This window comes from Notechis scutatus, chromosome Z (assembly GCF_049901735.1).
Source record: "Notechis scutatus isolate UNSWTSFEM ecotype Mainland chromosome Z, rNotScu1.2, whole genome shotgun sequence".
Taxonomy (NCBI): Eukaryota; Metazoa; Chordata; class Lepidosauria; order Squamata; family Elapidae; genus Notechis; species Notechis scutatus.
The window spans coordinates 105,031,646-105,052,244 of record NC_142025.1 but is presented as its reverse complement, the minus strand read 5'-3'; the positions used below and the strand labels follow the sequence as shown (position 1 = coordinate 105,052,244).

The following is a 20,599-nucleotide window of genomic DNA, read 5'->3' as shown; positions in this document are numbered from 1 at the left end:
ACAAAGTCACCAATCAGTGACTAAAATTGAGATTAAAACTGTTTCCTGTTTTCCAACCAGTGGGCTGTGAGAAAATTTTGGTGGGCTGCAGAGAAATCTCACCCCCAGAACACCCTTCCAAAGCAATTAATCCAGGCTGTGCAGAAACACAAGGCTGCGCTGCCCACATGGCCCGTGGGAACCCTCCCCGCCCACTCACTCCTTACCCAGCAAACTTGTCTGCTAAATTGCTATTTTTCCTTTTTCCGACTATCATCTGTTCTGCTGTACTGGGAGATTTAGATTAGCTAGGAAGCAGAAAATGGTTCGATTTCTTGCTTTCTAGCTAGTCTTTAGATCTTCGGCTCTGCTTTTAAGCACAGCTGAACCTCCCTTAGGACTGAAGGTTTGCTTGCAAGCAAATTCAGTGCAGACTCACAGCAAGCAAATTTGAGAGACTCAGGTAGCCGATGTGAGAGACTCAGGTAGCCGATGTGAGCAACTCAATCTGCCTGCTTTGCCTGGTTTTGAGTAAAAGTTGCTCTTTTTTTTATAAAAAATTCAATATTTACATACATGGTGTGTTGTGAGTTAATTTTGTGAGTTTGCTTACTAGCAAATTTTATGAGTTTGCTTGCAAGCAAATTTTATGTGACAGACTGAGCTAGCCAATGGCAGATAGATCTCTGAACGAATCTGTGATTCTGTGAGCAACTCGATCTGCCTGCCTACTTTGCCTGATTTTGGGTAAAAGTTGCTCTTTTTTAACATAACAAATTCAATATTTATATATTTATAATATTTACATACGCCATGCCCAGTTGTTACATGACCAAGCCATACCCACAAATTAGGCCATGCCCACATAACATGTTAGTGGTCCCTGGGATCTAAAATTATGAGTTTGGTGATCCCTGAGGTCCAAAAGGTTGGCGAACCCTATACTAACCAAACTATTCTGAAGACCTTCTGAGGTTTTTCTTCTTTTATTTATAAGGCAAGCAATGTGTTTCATCCAGCAATGCAGATTTTTTTTTAAGGAAGCAGCATTTCAGCTAAAACGTTACATCCTGTTTCTCCCCAATTCTCCTGCTGCCTTTCCATCTCTTTTGTCATAAGGAGGCAGTGATCTGATTTATGAATAGCTGTTCAAGCATTTCTAAGTTAACTATTTTGGCCTGTAGTGTATTTGTTAAAACTATACAATTAGAAGGTACTTGTAAACCCACCCAACCACCCCCATTCTCTTAAAAATTAAGCATATTAATTATACTTGACAGGCACTTTTGGCTAGTAGGACATTTGTGTTCTTTTGATCTTCCTTTGGAAAATGATCTCACAATGGATTATCTTCCCACATGTTACTTGGTTACTTCCTTTCTTTAGTAGCCTTTTGAAATCCTTCAGCAATTTGCCTGACTCTGGAACAAGTTTGTTTTCAGCAGTTAAAGTTACTAATCTGTTATTATTTGCCAGCCATCACTTCTTCCTTTCCAAGAGCCTAAACAAGGGTCTTCAAACTTGGCAAATTTAAGACTTGTGGACTTCAACTCCCAGAATTCCTGAGCTAACATGACTGGAGGAGGAATTCTAGGAGTTGAAATCAACAAGTCTTAAAGCTGTCAAGTTTGAAGACTCCTGGCCTAAAACTATAGCCAACTCTTCTCTGACCGTCAGCACAACACGCACCATTTCTCTTTGTCTGTACTCTTATCCCCATAATTTTTTGTGTGATGAAATTATCTATTGTTCTCCCAGCCTGCCTCCAATCTGTACTTATAAAAGTTAACCAATACAGTGCATGTCTTGGTGAAGGTATGGAAGGATTGTAAACAGTTCTCAGCGGCTGCATTCTATCTTTTTCTGTTACACATACACAAACACACAAAATTCAAAAGAATAAAAGAATAAGCAGGGTCAGATGCATGTTTATTGGGCAGATCCAGTGCTGTCATCACCAGGATTTCTTTGATTTTCAGTGCTTTCAAATGAAGTTATAATTGTATAAAGTTCTATATGGCTCTGGGGCATTTATCTAGAAAATTATCTTGCCAGACAGATTCTGTCTTGTCTACCTTTTTGTCTGCTATAAATTATTCAAACAGAACATTTTGAAATATAAATCAGTTATCAAGCATCTAAATGTAAATCATGACATGGGGATGTTACAGACATTGTAATTGTGAAAAATGGTCATGTCACAGTACCACTGTGACTTTAAACAGCTACTAAATGAACTGTTGTAAGTTGAGGATTACCTGTATATCCAAGCCCAGTTTTCAAAAGGTTCCATAACCATAAATTTGGGCAGTTTTGGGATTTTTTTATTTTAAATGCCTAGATGAAAGTTAATCAGGAACCAGATTACACTGAAAAATGAAAAATGTTATAATGCAAAGGTGGGAATGCTTGTACATATTGTGGTCCTTATTTCTGGCAGGTTAACTTTGTGTTTCACTCAGGTTGCACTGAAGACTATAATTTTTAATACTATAATCTATACCGTTAAACCAATAAACAAATCTTAAGATAATTAATGTCCTTTCAATCAATAAATCACTAAAAGGTAGTTCTTTGATTCTTGTTACAATGAAATCATCTGTATTTGAAGAAAATTTCCATTCAGGAATTTGCTATTATATGATTTTATGGTGAGGTGGGTTTTTAAAAATTAGGTGCTTTTTTTTATTCAACTGACATAACTCAGAAATGTTACCATAAATAATAGTGTCTAAGACTGATGTTAGGGTTTGATGATACTGCCTCTTATGTGTCCAACCTTTTCCACTATAGGTTTGAGATACATAAAATCTATAAAGGATACATGATTGTCATCCATGATATTTTAATAAAGATGAGGTGGACCTTGCCTGACTGTGAACAGGTGTGTTCAAATTTATCTGATAATTGACCCTCTTCATTACCAAGACTTCCCTTCCACAGCAGTCTGCCCTCCCAATTATTTTTAGAATTCCTTACTTATCCAGCCATCACTTCCCCACTTTCTTTTGATGCCAACTTCTCTCCAGGCTTCTAAAAGAGAACAGATATATTTTATTTCTGGAAGAGGAGACGTTGATACAATTCCACTTTAAACATTTTCCTGAAATGTATCTTTACCTTTATATGCAATAACATTGTTTTGCTTGACTGCAATATGCAAAACATGAGTTCCTGTTATTTATGCCAGATTGAATCATCTCTCCAGAAAGTTTTGCTCAAAAAGTAATAACTTTTAATTGAACAGTTAAACAGAAACCAAATAAGATATGGCAGGATCTATCTCTCTTCTTTCTGGAAGTTAAATTTCCTCCTGAAACCACTCTCGTTTTTTTTCTTTATTATGCATCAAATGAGAGATGGAAGGACAAACAAACCATCTCAGTGAAGTCTAGCAGAGTTCTGGGCAAAGACCATTCCTGCCCCTATGCTCTGAATCAGAAGACTTCAAACTTGACAGCTTTAAAACAACTCCCAGAATTCCTCCTCCAGTCATGTTAGCTAAGGAATTCTGGGAGTTGAAGTCTACAAGTCTTGTTCTGAATAATAGATTGTTTTTCACTACCTGGAGATATGCTGAAAAGGGATAGCAGCTAAATTAGGAAGAAAACCAAAACAAAACAGCTTGCATAGAAGGAATGATACAACAAAAAACAGAACACAATTAAGCAACTTTTCAGCAGAAAGGCAGAAGACAAGGAACAGTACAACAAATCTTGGGTCTCTTAAGCTGGTACTTGAACACTGTAGTATGAAACAACCGAAATATTTTGTCAACTAAAAGTTTTTTGGGGGTGGGGGTGGGGGATTATGACATTTTTCCCCCAAAGAAAAATATGAGGTGAAAATCGGGAAAGAACTGAAAGATTTGTTTATTCATTCTTTAAAGCTCCAGTATTTGTGATTAGGCAGGTGTATAAATTGCCCAAATCTACTCCATCTTTTTTTTTAAAAAAAAATTAAAATAAAATACCTAGATCCAATATAAAATATACATTAAGACTCTTAAAAATAACATGAAATGCACATTTCTTATGAAATTGTAATTATCAAAATCTTCAGAGTTAATTCAATTGTAAACTCTAATCTTCCTTGCTATAAACTGCCATCAGGATTTAAATTGCCTCTCCCCTTTTATAAACTATTTATTACAGTCAAACTTTTTTAGAGACTTAAAAGTGGTGCGTTTTCCTTATAATTCTTTGACAATGTTATAATTCCACATAAAAACAAATGAACTGGATGTCCAAAATGCAGAGAAAGTCTCTATTCGCTTAAAACATTTATGGGTAATTTAGATGCGGTTTATCAAGCAATATAAATTTGAGAAGGGGGCTGGCGGGCCCCCAAATACAATGAATTAGCTAAAACACACGCGTTTGCGATTTTACAGCCCGCTTGTCGTGAGAACATAGCCAAGTACACGGGATTAAGGAAGCAACTTCCTTTTTAAAATGAAGAGCAGCGGATACTTGGAGAGGCTTTCATCTTGATAAAAGCAGCCTTGACTATGTAAAAAAGGGGGGTGGGGTAGCTGTAGCGTCGTCATTCCCCCCATCCCCTCCCGGGCTCCACTTCTCGCGATAGGCGCTCCAGGGCTGAGCAAACTCGACTCGTCGGAATGCGCATGGCCACGCCTCTCCGGCTGCATCCCCCGCCGCCATACATCCCGTCCTTCCCGCGGGGAAGCCAAACCATTCCCTCCCCAACCCCCTTCCTCCCTGCTTAACCAAAAGCAAGGTAATGCAAATTTTCCCCCCTCCCTTCCCGGCAACAAGTTATCTTGCTAAGGAGCCCAAGCCGCACAAAAAGAAAGATTCAAGGACGGAATCCATCCATCCACCGCCTCGTGTCTGTTCCCCCTCAACCACCACCTCCCGCCTTCCTTCACCGCCCCTTTTCCCTTTCCTCCATTTTTTTTTTCCATACCAATCTTGTCCAAGGCACAACCGCGCGGGAGCCCCCCCGCCACCCCCAGTAAACACACACACACCACCACGTAACCCAGGTCGTCCCTTTAGGCGCGGGATCCAACCCGCGGGCAAGAAGCGCCTCCAACCCCATCCAGAGACAAATCTGATACTGCAAGCAAACAACGGGGAGAACAGAATAAAAGCTCCCAGCAAAAAGCACGTTTGCATCTCCGCCCCATTGAAAACCTTTCCCCTTCTTTCTCCCTTTGCAAAGGAGGGCCAGCATTCCTCTCCGTGCTCTACCCCAGAAGAGAGTTCCCGGGCTCTCCCCTCCCACGAGGCTCGCCATTTCCCAAGGTCTCTTCTTACCTTGCCCATCCTTGTTGTTGCCGCCCGAGACAGGCTCGACTTTGATGCACTCCTTGCAGACGGTGTGGAGGCAAGGGAGGAGCCGCGGGTCGCGCTCGGAGCGGAGTCGCTCCCGGCACACGCCGCATTTCTCCAGCAGGTCGATACCTTCCACGTTGAGAGGAGCGGAGGAGGAGCGTTGCTTGTCCCCGGCAGCGCCGCCTCCGCCGGCTTCGGCAGGAGCAGAGACCGTTGCAGTCCCAGAGGCCGACATTGCCGTCCCGGAGCTTCTGCTGCTGCTTCTACTGCTTTATTATTGCCGGCACCAAGCCGAAAAGCCGCGAAAATATAGGCGCGTGGAGGACTTGGACCTCGCGAGCCTTGGAACCACTCGGATCTGGAAGGCGCCGCACGCGAGGTCGCTAGACAACGAAAGCAGCGCGCGCAGCTCACCGTCACAGAAGGAGTGGGACTGCTCGCTCGCTTCGTTGCCCCTCCCTCTTATGCCCTTCCCACTTCGCCGACTGAACCACGGGTAATTTGAGGCGAGGGGGGGACAGCGGCGGGGCGTTGGGGGCAAACTATTTGAAGAGTCTTTTTCTGTCTTTTTACTGTTCTCTGCCCGATTGGACCGTATCTTTAAGAAAGAGTGTTGCGTCACAGATAGACGTTCCATCCAACCAATAGCCAACGTTCTTTTTTTTTTTTAAGGAAAGTTCAAATAAAGGAGAAAAAGATATCTATCCAATGGAATTCGAGAAGATTTGTCTAGATTTTATCGGAAAACAAATCAGAAACTGAAAAGGTCTAGGTCCGCCTTTTAGAAAAGGAGCGAATCAAACGAAAGAAGATTTAAGAGATTGGAACCATGGCAACTTGGAATTCATCCAGACTGAAAGGGAGCGAGATTTGGGATTGGCGGGAAAACAGCCAGTAACTGCCTCAAACTGAGAAAGTACCTGGAGGGTTGAGCCAATCACTGAAGTCCATCTGTGCGGCTGCCTAAGCTAATTCTTCTTAGCCTCCATGTTGGAAACCAAACTGCCCTTTTTCAGGCAAATGGCTGAAAAGGGTGAAACTTTTAGGTTACTATCCTGTTTTCTAGATGACTGCAAATAGGTCCTCAGGTGACACTAGTATATGGAGAGAGAGAAATGTAAGCAGAGACTAACCAGCTTTTGAAGCTAATTTTTAATGGCAGCTGAATTTATAAATTATGAATGCCATTAGACAAAACAAGCCAGAGTCCACGCATTAAACTGAAATGGCTATTTTGAATCCACAGTAGCCGAGCTCACATATACACTGTAGTTTACAAACTGAGAGACCGTTTGCTGTTGCGGTTAATGCATCAAATTAGCAATGGGGAGACTGAGTTCTGGTCCCATCTTAGACTCAGAGTTGGCTACAGTGACTCTCAGCCCTAGCCAGGAGGCAGTAGCAAACCACATAAAAAACCTTGCCAAGAAAATGCAGAGGCTTTTCCAGGTACTCTGAGAATTGGACACAATTGAATGGAAGAAGAAATTTATAAACCAGTATAGCTGAGTTCACAATATATTGCCTGGTGGCTTGCTTGATATAACCTGTGAATGCAATACAGGAGATGCTAAGTTTTGTTAAAGATTTGTATACCAGTGAAGATTGATCCACACCATATTTTTTATGTTTTGCTAATTATTGAGTGCTTAGAGAATTAAGGAGAAATAGTATGTGCTTTAAATTTTACAATATTTAATAAATATATTTGGATGAAGTTGCACATTTTCATGACCTGAAAACTACTTTGCACAAGTACTGAAAAGCTTAATGAAGATCTAAGCTTTATTATATATTTTTACATTATGACTCTTAATCAAGGTGGTCTACATAGCAATTACTATTTTATCCCTACAACAATTTGTGGTAATTCTAGCTGACAAGAATGATTGGCCTAAAGATATTCTTATGCTTTCATGTATGAGGAAGACTCAGATTCTTTTGGGATTTACACATAGCAGTAACTATGGTTTGTTAACTAAATAATGCCTAATGCCATGTCTAATGCTAACTTAAGTTATGTTTCAGAAATCATAATGACTGGATTCTCCAATATGTAAAACTGAATCCTAGAAGCTACATTATGGCTTTCCTTGATACATGAACCCCCGTAATTTTGATTTACTCAGTTAACAATGATAAACGTTGACTTTATGCGGAGTCAGGATAAATCTCAGGCAGTCTACAATTCAGACTTTCTTTTGGTATATTACATAAAGCCAAGTTCTGGTATTCATGTATTTTATTAAAAATCTAGCCTGCAAAAGCTGAAGTTGCTTTTTGTGTTTAATATCACTTTTTTATTTTGCTACCTAAGAATAGTACATAACGGAAAATAAAGGAAGTAGTGTTCAGTGGAGGAAAATACAAACCAAATAAAACATTCTGAGATTATTTATGAAGTATTTGACTTAACTCATTTTCAACCAGTGCATGGAAAATACTGTATATTATGACGTAGTCAAGGTTCTATAGTGATATGTAGTACAATGTACCTGAAATGAACCAAATTTAAAATTAGCAAAGTTTAGCATGTGTGAATGTAACTATTACAACTGTGATTTCTTTTGGGTTTAGCTGAGACATTTTACCTTGTAAACAATTCACATTGTTTACACAAACAAAAATTGCTTTGAACTATTTATTACATTGTCTCTGTCTTGCCAATATATTGAAAAATTACAAGATTGCAAAAAACACCTATAGTATAGTTGTATGGATGGCGATTTTTAAAAGCTTATATTGAATTATTGGGCAAGTCACAATAACTTTCTCTATTTCCTTAGGTATGAAGCACCTGCAGGGTAAAAGATAAGGCCATTTAGATGTTAATATAGTAAAGTGGAACAATCAGGATTAGTTTATGCTTTTGCATTGTCAGCAGAAAGACAACCATTTCTCCTCTTATTTCTTTACTCAGCTGCTACATAACTTTGAGAATATCTTAATGGGGATGGGAATAGAAAATAAAAAGGAAGATGGGCATTTAGTTATATAGCTTCTCCATCCACTATGCTATCCATTGTTTTTGAATTAATTAATCCTTGGGTGTCTTCCTGGTATTCTTCCATCATTCAGCTCTGTATTCAACTCTTCACATTTTGTTAAGTGTCAGAGGTTGATAAAACTAAAAACAGGAAGCCGTAACTTTTATGTTTACCTCTATATTAGCCACAGATCCTGGGGATGTGAAAAAAAGGTAATGAAATGTCAGAATATTGTATTCAGTATGACCAACATTATATATTGAAGGACATTGATATATTAACAGGTGGTATGGATTCCAGCATTAATTCCAGTTAGTTTCTATAGATGGTGGACATAAATTGTTCATCATTTCAAGTACATTAATCTGAGCTTATCTCTGTTGGTAGAAATATCCTTCTGGATTCAGTTCCAAGTGGGGAAAAAGACATTGGAAACATAGAGGCTATTTGGAAAGATGGTTTAATGGTGGACAGCAGGACCACATGGCTTGAAGCTCCAAAGTGAAAAGGATGATCACATGCTTCAAGGTGAAGGAAAAGAGAAAAAAGGGCTCATGCTGAGAGCGCCTGGGTTTTATAACCTTTGTTGGGATTTGAATTTAAGCTTGTATTCTGATTGGGTGTCAGACTCCCATGGGGCCATGCAGGGGAACTCTGTAGGCTGTCCTGAGTTCCAGGCTTGGTTGAGCCTTGCTGGATGGTGATGCACTGAAAAGGGCTTTTGGCCATTGCTTTTCCCCAAGAAGTGGTGCAGCTTATACTCTGCACTTGATAATGTAAAGAAACAGTGTTTTTAGACAATCATATAGCTTGAGAATGAAATAAATGAATCTTCAATTTAATAGACTAATGAAAAGTCTATTAAAATAGAATGTCTATTAAATCTCAATGGGCTTGCCACTTACATAAAATAACAAAGACTTTTAGGCATGCATATGTATAAAATAATAATTTATATATCGTATTTTACCTAAAATATGGGAACGGATTTTACACATGCATAGAAGCCTATAGTATATTGAGGGAGTTTGTCTATTTCAGTTGAAATTTTTTAAATGTTTACTTCATACTATAAAATTGCATTAGTGAATAATCAATTGGCTGCCCCTGACTTTAAAAGTGTTTTTTTTAAAGATAACGTAACAGTAATTAAGACAGTTTTGCAGTTTTGCAATTTGTTGGAAGAACTATCCATCTGGGTTCACTTCCAAGTGGGAAGAAAGACACTGGAAACATGGCAACTGCTTGGAAAGATGGTTTTAATGGTGGACTGGACCACATTGAGGTCCTGGGCAAAAAAGCACATGGGTGAGAGAGGGAGAAATATTTATAACCTCTGTTGGGCTTTGAACTTGCTTCTGTTCTGTGGCAAGAAATGTATCCTGATTGGTTGTCAGGCTCCCATGGGGCTATGCAGGGGTAACTTGGTTGAATCTTGCCTCGTGATGTAATCTTCCCAGGTGCCATGTGGTGAGATGGGTAGAGGGCTAATCCTATAATGTCCTGAGGGCCATGTCTTAATCCCAATCTGCAGCTGTAGGGGGGCAGGGAGCTGCAAGAAGCTGCTTTGTCTTTAAAAACATGTTTTTCCTTTTCTCATCTAGATAAATATAATATTCTGTCTTTTTAATATTTCCTAGAATATTTCATTCTTTTAGGAGAGGGGTGGGTGCTAACTTTCTACAAATTATAGACTACAATTTTATGATTCAGCTCTAACTGTACAGAATTCAAAAGCAAAGCCAGGAAAGCCCTCAGGTTCAGTTCTCTGTACTGGCTGCTAATGATTGGTTTGTTATTTACCAAGCCATCTTCCAAAGTAGGTCTTAATTTCTTTGTCAAATTGTTTGGTTCATGCAGTTTGCTGTTGGAGACAGAAGAACTAATTCTCCCTAATGCTATGAATCCATCTTATAAAATGTTTCCAGACAGCAAAAATGTTGATCTCAACTCAAGGAAGAGGTATTTGAAGGCTTATATTCTGGGGACTAGTATTGTTGGAAGAAATGGTCATCTGGTTCAGTTCCAAGTGGGAAGAAAGACACTGGAAATATGGAGACTGCTTGGAAGGATGGTTTAATGGTAGACAGGACCACATGGTTTGAGGTTCTGGCAAAATTGAACAAATAGGTGAAAGAAAGAGAGAGATTTATACCCTCTCGGGCTTTGAACTTGCTTCCTGTTCCTGTGAAAGAAATATATTCTGGTTGGTTGTCAGATTCCCATGGGGTCATGCAGGGGTAACTTTGTAGGTTGTCTTGAGTCCCAGGTTTGGTTAAATCTTGCTGGGTGATGTAATGTCCCCAGGAGATTTTGCAATGTAGTGAGCCCTGCTGTTAGATGGGTAGAGGGCTAATCCTATCATGTTCTGAGTGCCATGTCTTAATCCCATCACCCTGGAGCTGAGGGGGTGGGCAGGGAGTTGCTTTGTCTTTAAAAACATGTTTCTCTTTTTCTCATCCAGGGAAATATAATATTCTGCCTTTTTAATATTTCCTAGAACATTTCATTCTTCTAGGAGGGGGGTGGGTGCTAACTTTCTACAGTATATTTTCAAAGGAAGTCATTGCTGAAAAGGAAAGAGCTGTTTCTTCCTTTGAGGATCTTATAATTTCTCCCTAGATAAATCACACATAGCAACAAGCAGAGTTTAAAGCAGTTTTCATTGTTGTCATTTTACATTATCTACCCATGAGGTTTTGTTGGTAAAATACAGTGCCTTCTTTGTAGCAAGAACTTATGATGTCATTATCTATCTCTGGTATCTTCCTTTGGCTAGGCAATTGGAATGACCTCTACATCTGCGGGAAATAAATATTCTTGGCATACACTCCTGAAATTCTTCACTCATCCATTCACACTCAACATCCATATGCCTTCCTGCCACAATAAGGCAGAACGGCTTTAGGAAGAGAATAACTGACCTAAAATCTAACAGTCTTCCATGCTGAAAGGAAAACTAGAAGTCATGGTTTCTTAGGTTCTAATCCAGCAGCTGAACTACTACAATAAAGCGATTCTCATATGGATCATTTAATTCTAACTGAAGGCACGTGACCAGATTTAAATCATTGTATTTAGATACTTCAGGCAAATACCTAGCTCTTTGAGATCTGTAATGCTGGGAAATATGGAAAGAGAAATTAAAGACCAGCAGCAAGGTGGATAGATTTAATAATCTGTGTTGATAAGTGCTGGCTTAGCCACAGTTTATGAATAAACCACTTTTCACATGTAGCGTTAACCATAAATTATAATTACAAGCCCCAAGGTAGTTAGTCTCATAAATAAGATTAACTAAAAGTAAATAAATCACACTATCTTGTAGCATAGTTAAAGAAATTAAGTACTGTGTATGTATGTGAGTAATGTGTTGAAGGATATAGAGTCTGCATATGTTGGAAGATAGTCCCTGTTACCCTGACCTTCCTCTTCCCATGTTTTTCCACAATTAATTTGGCCCCTGATGTCAGTGGAGATTGTTTTAAAGCTAGATATTCCACCTTATTAATTGGATGCCTGCTACAATTGAATATATTTATGAGAATTGTATAGAGCTCAAAATGGGAAGACTGGGTTGTCTGAAAAAAAATACATTGATCTGTCTCATAATTGAGCAAAAGTAACAGTTCATGTAGTACAATAAAAATTTGCTTAATCATGATTAAATAATTACAATTATCTGAGCTCAAAAAAGTCACGGTATTCTTATCTAGATATGGCAAACATTGGGAGTACTTACCAAATCTAAGATTCCTGATAATCATTCCCTATTAACATTACACAAATGATACACAAGCAAAATTCTACATGTTTGGGAAGGACATCTACTGGGGGAAAATCTTCACATTAGCAGTCATAGGTGGTTTGTTTTCTGTGCACATCATAACTCTTGCATTATCCATCATCATGCATACATGGTTCCATACAAAGTCTTTCCTTTTGCAAAGAAATATGCTAAAACTATGGATATCTCTACGAGATTGTATAATTTGGATTATGTTGAATACAGATTTTAATAGGCATTATGCTTTTCTGTCAATTGATGCTTCTAATAGAAAAGACATTAAAATAATACCTGTAATGATTTGTTAAATATAGAAAGGAAGTAAAATTTGTTAAATATAGAAAGGAAGTTAAATATAGAAAGGAAGTAAAAATCTTTGTATTTGTGTTAGGAAGAATGTCTACCATATTTTGTGTAGAATTATATATGACCTTTTCAAAATCAGTTTATGAAAAACAATTTATAAGAAAGCAATTGATTAGGTGCTGATAATGTTGCTGTAAGGCATCCAGAAAGTATCCATGATATCAATCACTCCGAGACATTTTCTCTCCAATTGATTTATTTAGAAACATCTGGCATATCAAAGGCAGTTTCCAAAGTGAAATTATTTTCAGAATCTCTCCTCCCTTCTCTCCTCCCACTTCTACACTTCATAAATCACGAGAACCAATTAACTGAAACTGGAATTTCTTAATACGACATACAGAATAACCTTGAACTTTTCCATTCCTCCACCCCACTTCCTTGAAATGTGACAGCTGAATTTTTAAAGATGACAGGCATCCCAAAACTACTCCTCCTAAAAGAAAAGGAAAAACACAGATACAGGGGTTAACACATTTCTTTATCCCCCTCTCTCCCTTCCACGAGGACCCTTCGGTTTGTGGGGAAAATCCTCATGGAATTTGTTAACCAATTGATCAGCATGAACATCCCAACTCTTTACCTAACTAGTATCTCAAAGGGGGTATCTTTTCCATAAGACCAAATATTGCAATCGGCCACAGTGTAATCTAGAATCGAGAATTTTTTGAATTTTATAATGTGTTTCCCCCTGTACCATTAACAGTTTAGGGGGAGCGATTTGCGGTGCTCTTATCATTGATGTAGTAGCTGGTTTTAGCAAACTACAATGAAATACTGGTTGAATTTTCCCCAATATTCAAGGAAAACGTAATTGGACAGTGACCGGATTGATTATCTTTGAAATTGGGAACGGACCCAAGAATTTTGGACCAGTTTCAACCTAAGATACTTGGTCGACAAATATACTTTGTCCCCTACTTTAAAAGGCGGTTGAAGGGATCTATGCTTAGCTGCCTGTTTTTTATAATTTTTTGCAGCTTCAGTCAAAGCTTTTTTTGTATCTTCCCATCCTTTCTTTAATGAGTTCATCCATTCTGTTAGGGACATGGATGAGGGAGGTTGTCTAGGTAACTCTGGCATCAGGACAAAATCCAATCCAGTGTTGATTTGGAATGGAGTCTATCCCGTGCTGCTATGTACTGCATTATTGTAAGCAACTTCTGCAAAAGGTAATAACTCAGCCCAATTTTCTTGTTGATAATTTACATAGCATATAATGTATTGTTCAATCATGGCGTTAACCCTCTGCTGCTCCGTTACAAGCAGGATGGAAAGCTGAGGATAATCCTTGAGAGGAACCAATGGATTTCAGAAATTCCCTCCAAAATTTTGCAGTAAATTGTATCCCTCTGTCTGATATTATTCTACGAGGTACTTCATGTAATCTATAGATATGTTTCACGAAGAGCTTCGCAAGTTTTTTCGCAGATGGAAGTCCTTTGCAGGCTATAAAATGAGCCTGTTTAGAGAATAAGTCAATTATATAGTCCAAATGACCGTATTCCCTTCACTCTTAGGTAATTCAACAATAAAGTCCATTGCGATCTCTTCCCACGGTTGGGATGGTTCAGCAACTTGTTGCAGGAGGCCAGGGGGTTTTCCAGTTCATTGTTTCATTGTGGCACAAATTGAGCAACTTATTACATAGTCCTCGACATCAGGTTTCATTTTTGGCCACCAGAACTGTCTTTTCAGTAAATGTAGGGATTTTAGGAATCCAAAGTGGCCTCCCAGCCGGGAGTCATGGCTACGCTTTAGTACCAGTAGTCTTAGGGTTGTGGGTACATAAAGCTTAGTTCCTTTCCAAGCTAGTCCATCATTCATTGTCAACTCGGTTTGATGGTCCAGGAACCAAGGACCAGTCAATAGGGCTGTTTTCAATTCTGCAGTCAGCTTATCTTCCAGGTGTTTGGGGTTGCGGTTGGCTTGGGGTCGAGTGGTCACTTGACCTACCAACTGAGCTTCTGAAATTAAGGCTTGTACTATTTCCTCTCAGTGGCTGTCAAACTGAGGTTTTCTGGACAGAGCGTCCGCCAGTACGTTTTTCCCTCCGGGGATATATTTAATGTTAAAGTTGAATTGCTAGAACTATTAGGCCCAGTGGACTTGTTTGGGCGATAATCTCCTAGGGGTCTTTAGAGTAGTGGTTCCCAAAGTGAGCGGTACCGCCCCCTGGGGGTGGGAGGATGCCTTAGGGGGCACTAAGAGGCAAGGGGGCCAGCAGGGAGGCGCTAAGAGGTGGCAGGACATTGTCATTTTATAATTTTGAGGCCACAATTTTTGCCATTTCTCTAAATCGATCCCATATCCAAAATTCTTCCCGCAAGCAATCATAGTTTCTTTAACTTGTTCTTCTTCTAATTTAATTTCTAATAAATATCCATACAGTTTTTTAATCACCTTTTCATCAGTACCTGTCAAAATCTTATCTAAATCAGTCAATTTATCATAGAAACCTTCCATTTTAGAATCTTTATCATACCTTGAATGTATTTGCGCATATGAAAACCAATTCATCTTTATACCTTGTTCCTCTAGCTTTTGTATAGATTTGAGTTTACCCTTTTCATTCAATATTTCACCATATCTAACTGTTTGTTCCTTTTTGTATATTATAGGATAAGAAAATGCTTCAATAGTCCGTAACCAGACTGGAACTTTCAAATAACATTGTCTTTTAATCTTCTCCCAGTTTAACCACAGAGACTCCCATATATAATGTCTTCTAAAATACCCCTGTGTTTTAGTTCCTTTATACCATAAAAAAGCATGCCACCTCAACAACAAATCATGTCCTTATAATGTCAACAATCTAGTATTTCTTAGTGTTATCCATTCCTTAACCCACATCAGATTTGTAGCTTGATAGTACAACTCCCAATTAGGCAAACCAAATCCTCCTCTAATTCTAGCATCTTGCAAATTTTTAACTTTAGTCTCGCTTTCTTACCTTGCCATATATATTTCAACACAATTTTATTTAAATCTTCAAAGTAATCTTTTCCAAGCCTAATTGGAATTGTTTGAAACAAATATAAAATTCTGGGTAATATATTCATCTTGATTGTTGAAATTCTCCCTATTAGTGACAGTTGTAAATTTTCCCATTTCGCCAGATCTAGCGCTATCTGCTGTTTAAGTTTGATATAATTATTCTCTTAATGTACTACTTGCTGTCAAATATATCCACAAGTACTTAATCTTATTCGTGACCTGAATTTTCAATAGGTCTGCCAGTTCTTCCTTTTGTCTTAATAGCATATTCTTTGTCAAGATCTTTGTCTTATCTTTATTTATTTTCAAACCAGCCACCTTTCCATATGTCTCTATCTTTTCTATCAATTTTGATGCTGTTTCTAAAGGGTCTTCTAAGATGAAAACCAGATCATCTGCAAATGCTTGCAGCTTAAATTCTTCCTTTTTGATTTTCATTCCTTTTATATTCTTTTCATCTCTAATATTTCTGTTTAGCACTTCCAAAGTTAACACAAACAACAAAGGTGATAGTGGGCACCCTTGTCTTGTTCCTTTTCTTATATTGATAGAGTCTGTCAGTTCTCCCTCTATCATTACCTTTGCCGTTTGCTTATAGTATATAGCTTCTATTGCTTGAATAAATTTTCTAGCAAAACCCATCTGTTCCAACAGTAATAACATGAATCGCCAATTCACATTATCAAATGCCTTCTGTGCATCTAGAAATATCAGAGCCATTTGTTTTTCAGGATGTGCCTCGTAGTATTCCAAGGTGTCCAAGATTACTCTCATATTGTCTTTAATTTGTCTCTTTGGCAGAAATCCATTTTGATCAGGATGAATAAAATTATTTAAATATTTTTAAAGTCTTTCTGCCAATATTGAAGCAAAAATTTTATAATCTGCATTTAGTAGAGAAATGGGTCTATAGTTCTTGATTTTTAATGGATCGGCCTCCTCTTTTGGAATAAGTGTAATATAGGCTTCTGACCATGATTTAGGTATCTTCTTCTTTAACATAACTTCATTCATAACTTCTAGCCATGGAAGATTCAACGATTCTTGTAATGTTTTGTAAAATTCTGCCGGAAGTCCATCTGGGCCTGGTGCCTTTCCATTGTTTTGCTTCTTGAGTGCTTCAGTTAACTCCATCATTATATTGCTTTCTAACATTGTTTCAATCTCTTTAGGTATCTGAGGTAAATTAGCATTCTGTAAGTACTGTTTAACTCTCCTCATCAATATTCTCTTGCATATATAATTTCCCATAGAAGTCTCGAATGGTTTCCTTCTTCTCTTTACTACCATAGCAAACTTGGCCTTGGTCATCTATTAATTGCAATATTTTCCTTGATTCTTTCTCCTTTCTCAATTTGTATGCTAACCATCTACCTGGTTTGTTTGCATCTTCAAAGTAGTTCTGTTTAGCACCTCTAATTTTCTGTGCTAATTCTTCTTTTTCTATTTGACCCATTTTATGTTTAATTATATCCGGCGGCGGTGGCGGGGGCAGAAGCAGTGGCGGCGGCGGGGGCAGAAGCAGCAGCGGGGGTGGCGGGGGCAGAAGCAGCGGGGGCGGCGGGGCGGCAGGGGCAGAAGCAGCAGCGGGGCAGGGGCAGAAGCAGCGGCAGCGGCAGAAGCAGCAGCGGTGGTGGCGGGGGCGGCAGCAGCGGCGGGGCAGAAGCAGCAGCGGCGGCGGCGGCAACAGCAGGAGGTGGCGGGGCGGGACTATTGGGCTGCGGCTGCCCGCCTTTCTATTGCTCGCCTCGCCCGCCTCGCGCCTGCCTCTCCTCCTCCCTCGCTGGATCTTTCATGAAGGTTGGGGTGGGTGTTGGGCCGCATTACGAGGTGACCTGGGCCGCATGCGGCCCGTGGGCCGCGGGTTGGACAAGCCTGCTCTAAGGCCTTAGAGGCTAGTCTTTTCATAGTACTCCTTTTCCTTGTATAGTCTATTATCAAGCCTCTAACATATGCCTTCATTGTATCCCATACATTCTGAATTGATGTATCTTCTTTTTTGTTTTCTCTAAAGAAAAAGCCAATTCTTTTCTCCATCCACTGTGTGAAGTCTTTTTCCTTTAAAATAGTATTATTTAACGTCCATCTAGATCTTCTTTTTTGTCCTTTCCATTTAATTGTCATTGGATTGTGATCTGCCCAAGTACTTGTTTCAATATTTATTTCTTAAATATTAGTTATTAATTCTGTTGACATCCATATCATATCTATTCTGGACCATGATAAGTGTCTATTTGAATAGAAGGTGTATTGTTTAGTTTTAGCATTTCTTTCTCTCCATGTATCTTTTAAGTTTATTTCATCTACCATTTTAAAAAAAGATTTAGGGAGAGTCTTTCTGGTTTGCTTTATTGTTTTCTGTGCTGTATAATCCAATTTATTGTCTACAATTCCATTAAAATCTCCCATCATAACTATATTAGCATAGTCCAGTTCAATTATTTTCATATGTAATTTTTTGTTGAATTCTTCTTGTTTGTCATTCAGAGCATAGATTGCAATGAGGAGTGTTTTCGTATTATTGTCCATTATTTCCACCATTAGTATTCTTCCATCATCATCGGTATAAATCAATTTTGCTGGGGCGGACTCTTTAATCTATAAAACCACTCCTCTTTTCTTACATTGTGTCAAGGAAGTAAATATTTTCCCTAATTTTGCCCGTATCAACAATTGTTCATATTGTTTTTTAATATGTACTTCTTGTAGACAAATTATATCAAATTTTAATTTCTCTAATTTATGAAAGGTTTTCCTTCTTTTAATGGCTGAGTTAAGTCCATTTATATTAATTGTAATCAATTTTTTCTCTTCCATGGTTATATTTTGTAGTTAAATTTAGCAGCTCTCGTAGATCTTAGTTCACGTTGTTCTTTGGCTTCCACCTTTCCACCTACTGCACCTTCTTCTTTTTCAGTCGCCATTTGGCAGTCCTCTTGGAATTCAATTAGTGAGATCTCTTTTTGTGCCTCTTCCTCTTTCCCTCCAAAAATTCTGTATAAAATAATTCCGTTTTCTCAATTGAGTCAATTCTATGTCTCTGTTCTTGCCATGTGAACATTAAACCTTCTGGAATCAGCCATCTATAATTCACCTCTTTTTAAGTAGCATTTTAGTCAGGAATCAGTATTCTCTTCCTATCTCTCTCACTCTTCTGGGTATTTGTTTCAAGACCACAATCTCCTTGTCTTTATATTTCAATGTTTTCTTTTGCCACTTGCAATATTTGCGTTTTAATGGCTTTGTTTGTAAATCTAATGTGAACTTCTCTTGGTAAGCTATTTCTCATCGCATATCTTGTGAAAACTCGATAAACCTCATCTATTCCATCCATCATCTTCTCTTGAGTTATTTCCAAAGCTTCAGCCAGTATTTCTATCATTATCTCAGCTAGGTTTTGTCCTTTTTCTTCCTCTACGTTTTGGAATCTAAGATAGAATTCTGATCTATCCATCTCCCATCTCAGCATACCACTTTTATCTTGTTCAACTACCGTTAATCTATTATCAATATCTCCAATCTTCTTGTCTCTTTGTTTATCTTCTTCAATTTTTTGGAATCTCTCATCATACTTCAACATCATTTGTTGGATGTTCTCCACTTTTTCATCGGTTTTCCCTGTTCTCTGTTCTTTGTTCAATGTTCTCTATTCTCTTTTCAATATTCTCTGATCTTGCTTGAATATTTTGAATTCCTTGCATAATCATCTGCAGAGTCACTTTTTCTTGTTCTTTTTCCTGCTTTAACATTGTCTGTATTGAACGTTGTCCTCCAGACGGTGGAGAGGAAGAAGTAGAAGTTGACGAACCAGGAGCTGTAAATTTCCTACTCATTTTAAGCAATTCAAAATCTTCAGGTTCTTCTAAACCTTAATCCAATTGTGAAGTAACCAATTATACTTCAAAATAAAAATAGTAGAAAAAAGAAGCCCAATAATAATGATTAAAAAAAAAGAAAAAAAAGGGAGGACAAAATTTTTTCAGGTTCTTGTATACCTTAATCCAATCCATAGATGAAGAAAAAGGCTTGAAAAAAAGGGGGGGGGAAATTCTTCAGGTTCTTCAACACCTTAATCCAATTAAAAAGTCTCAAATAGAAAAGAGTGCATAAGAATAAACCAGAAAGGTAGATGAAAAACAAAAATACCAGGAAAGGGGGCGGGAGGCTATTCCTTTAAAAAAACATTAATACTTAAAGGCTTTCCCTTTAAAATAAAAAGCAAACGTAGAGATTGGACTTCCAAAGAAAAAAAGAAAAACAAAGACAAGCTCCAACAAAACCAAAAACCCAAATAGTTATTACAAAAAAAAAAAAAGATAAAATGAAATACAATAAAGCTGGTGAGGAGGGATAGCACAACTTAGAAAAAGTAAAAAGAGCACACTGCACTTTGTTTAATTATCCAAGGCTCTTATTATAACTCTCTTCTCCAAAAACTTATCACCTTTTTTCCCCCAAGGTTTCAACACCAGACTCCAGCTGTTGATAGAAACCCAGAAGAGCACCTGCAATAATACTCTCCCCTGCTCTTCCCTCTATCTTATCAAATGGCAATGTCCTTGAAAAAGAGTCTCAATTCTTTCTTTCTCAGCTTTGTCTGGTCACAGGGAAATAGAATATTTTCAAGCCTTTAGTTGGCAGTGTTACAAAGTTTCTTTGCTCTCACTTTCCCCCTCCTTTTCCAAGCAAGTTATAATAAGAATTAATAAAAAAAAAGAAAAAGATATTTTAAAAAAGAGATAACTAAAGTGAGCCTCTAGCCTAAAATATTACAAAAGCAAAAAGGAGAGAAAAAAAATAGATGTAAACGAAAAAACCAGTCCAGTTTCAAAATACAAGATCGTGTATAGAAAATCCAGCAATGAGGAAAAAAAACAACATTACTTTGACATTGCTGTTTAAAATTGCTGCTTAATCACTTCTGTCAAAACTTTTACAGATTCTTTCTTTTCCTTAGGGTGTCCTTTCAGATCTTAGAATAAAGAAAAATTTCTCACCAAACCAGCACACTCTCTCTTTCTGTTCTCTTCCGTTTCGGAGCTGTCCCAACTTCAGCAGCTTTAATGGCTGCCTCTTTGCTGCTGACAAAAAGAGCTTTTCCTGGATCTACCAGGGACTTTGCGGTATCCCTGGGATCAATAGGATGCGTCCTTCACTTTCACCATCTCTTCAGGACGGTTTAA

General features: G+C 38.2%; 2 protein-coding genes and 1 long non-coding RNA gene across 4 annotated transcripts in view; 2 read left to right on the top strand and 1 right to left on the bottom strand.

Annotated features, from left to right (window-relative positions):
- The window catches only part of TRIM28 (tripartite motif containing 28), a 31,024-nt gene extending 25,468 nt beyond the window's left edge, over positions 1 to 5,556 (bottom strand). For both annotated transcript variants that reach the window (XM_026686071.2, XM_026686072.2), the window contains exon 1: positions 5,262 to 5,556. In XM_026686071.2, the coding sequence (XP_026541856.1) occupies positions 5,262 to 5,514 (253 nt within the window). In that variant the 5' untranslated portion in view covers positions 5,515 to 5,556. The remainder of the gene's footprint in view (positions 1 to 5,261) is intronic.
- Positions 5,386 to 20,599, top strand: part of LOC113424395 (uncharacterized) — a 49,147-nt gene continuing 33,933 nt past the window's right edge. Inside the window, exons 1-2 of the mRNA XM_087946860.1 lie at positions 5,386 to 5,775; positions 5,952 to 6,195. The gene's annotated coding sequence lies outside the window, so the exon portion shown is untranslated. The remainder of the gene's footprint in view (positions 5,776 to 5,951; positions 6,196 to 20,599) is intronic.
- The window catches only part of LOC148129044 (uncharacterized), an 84,745-nt gene continuing 74,147 nt past the window's right edge, over positions 10,002 to 20,599 (top strand). Inside the window, exon 1 of the long non-coding RNA XR_015745911.1 lies at positions 10,002 to 10,521. This is a non-coding gene — a long non-coding RNA (uncharacterized LOC148129044). The remainder of the gene's footprint in view (positions 10,522 to 20,599) is intronic.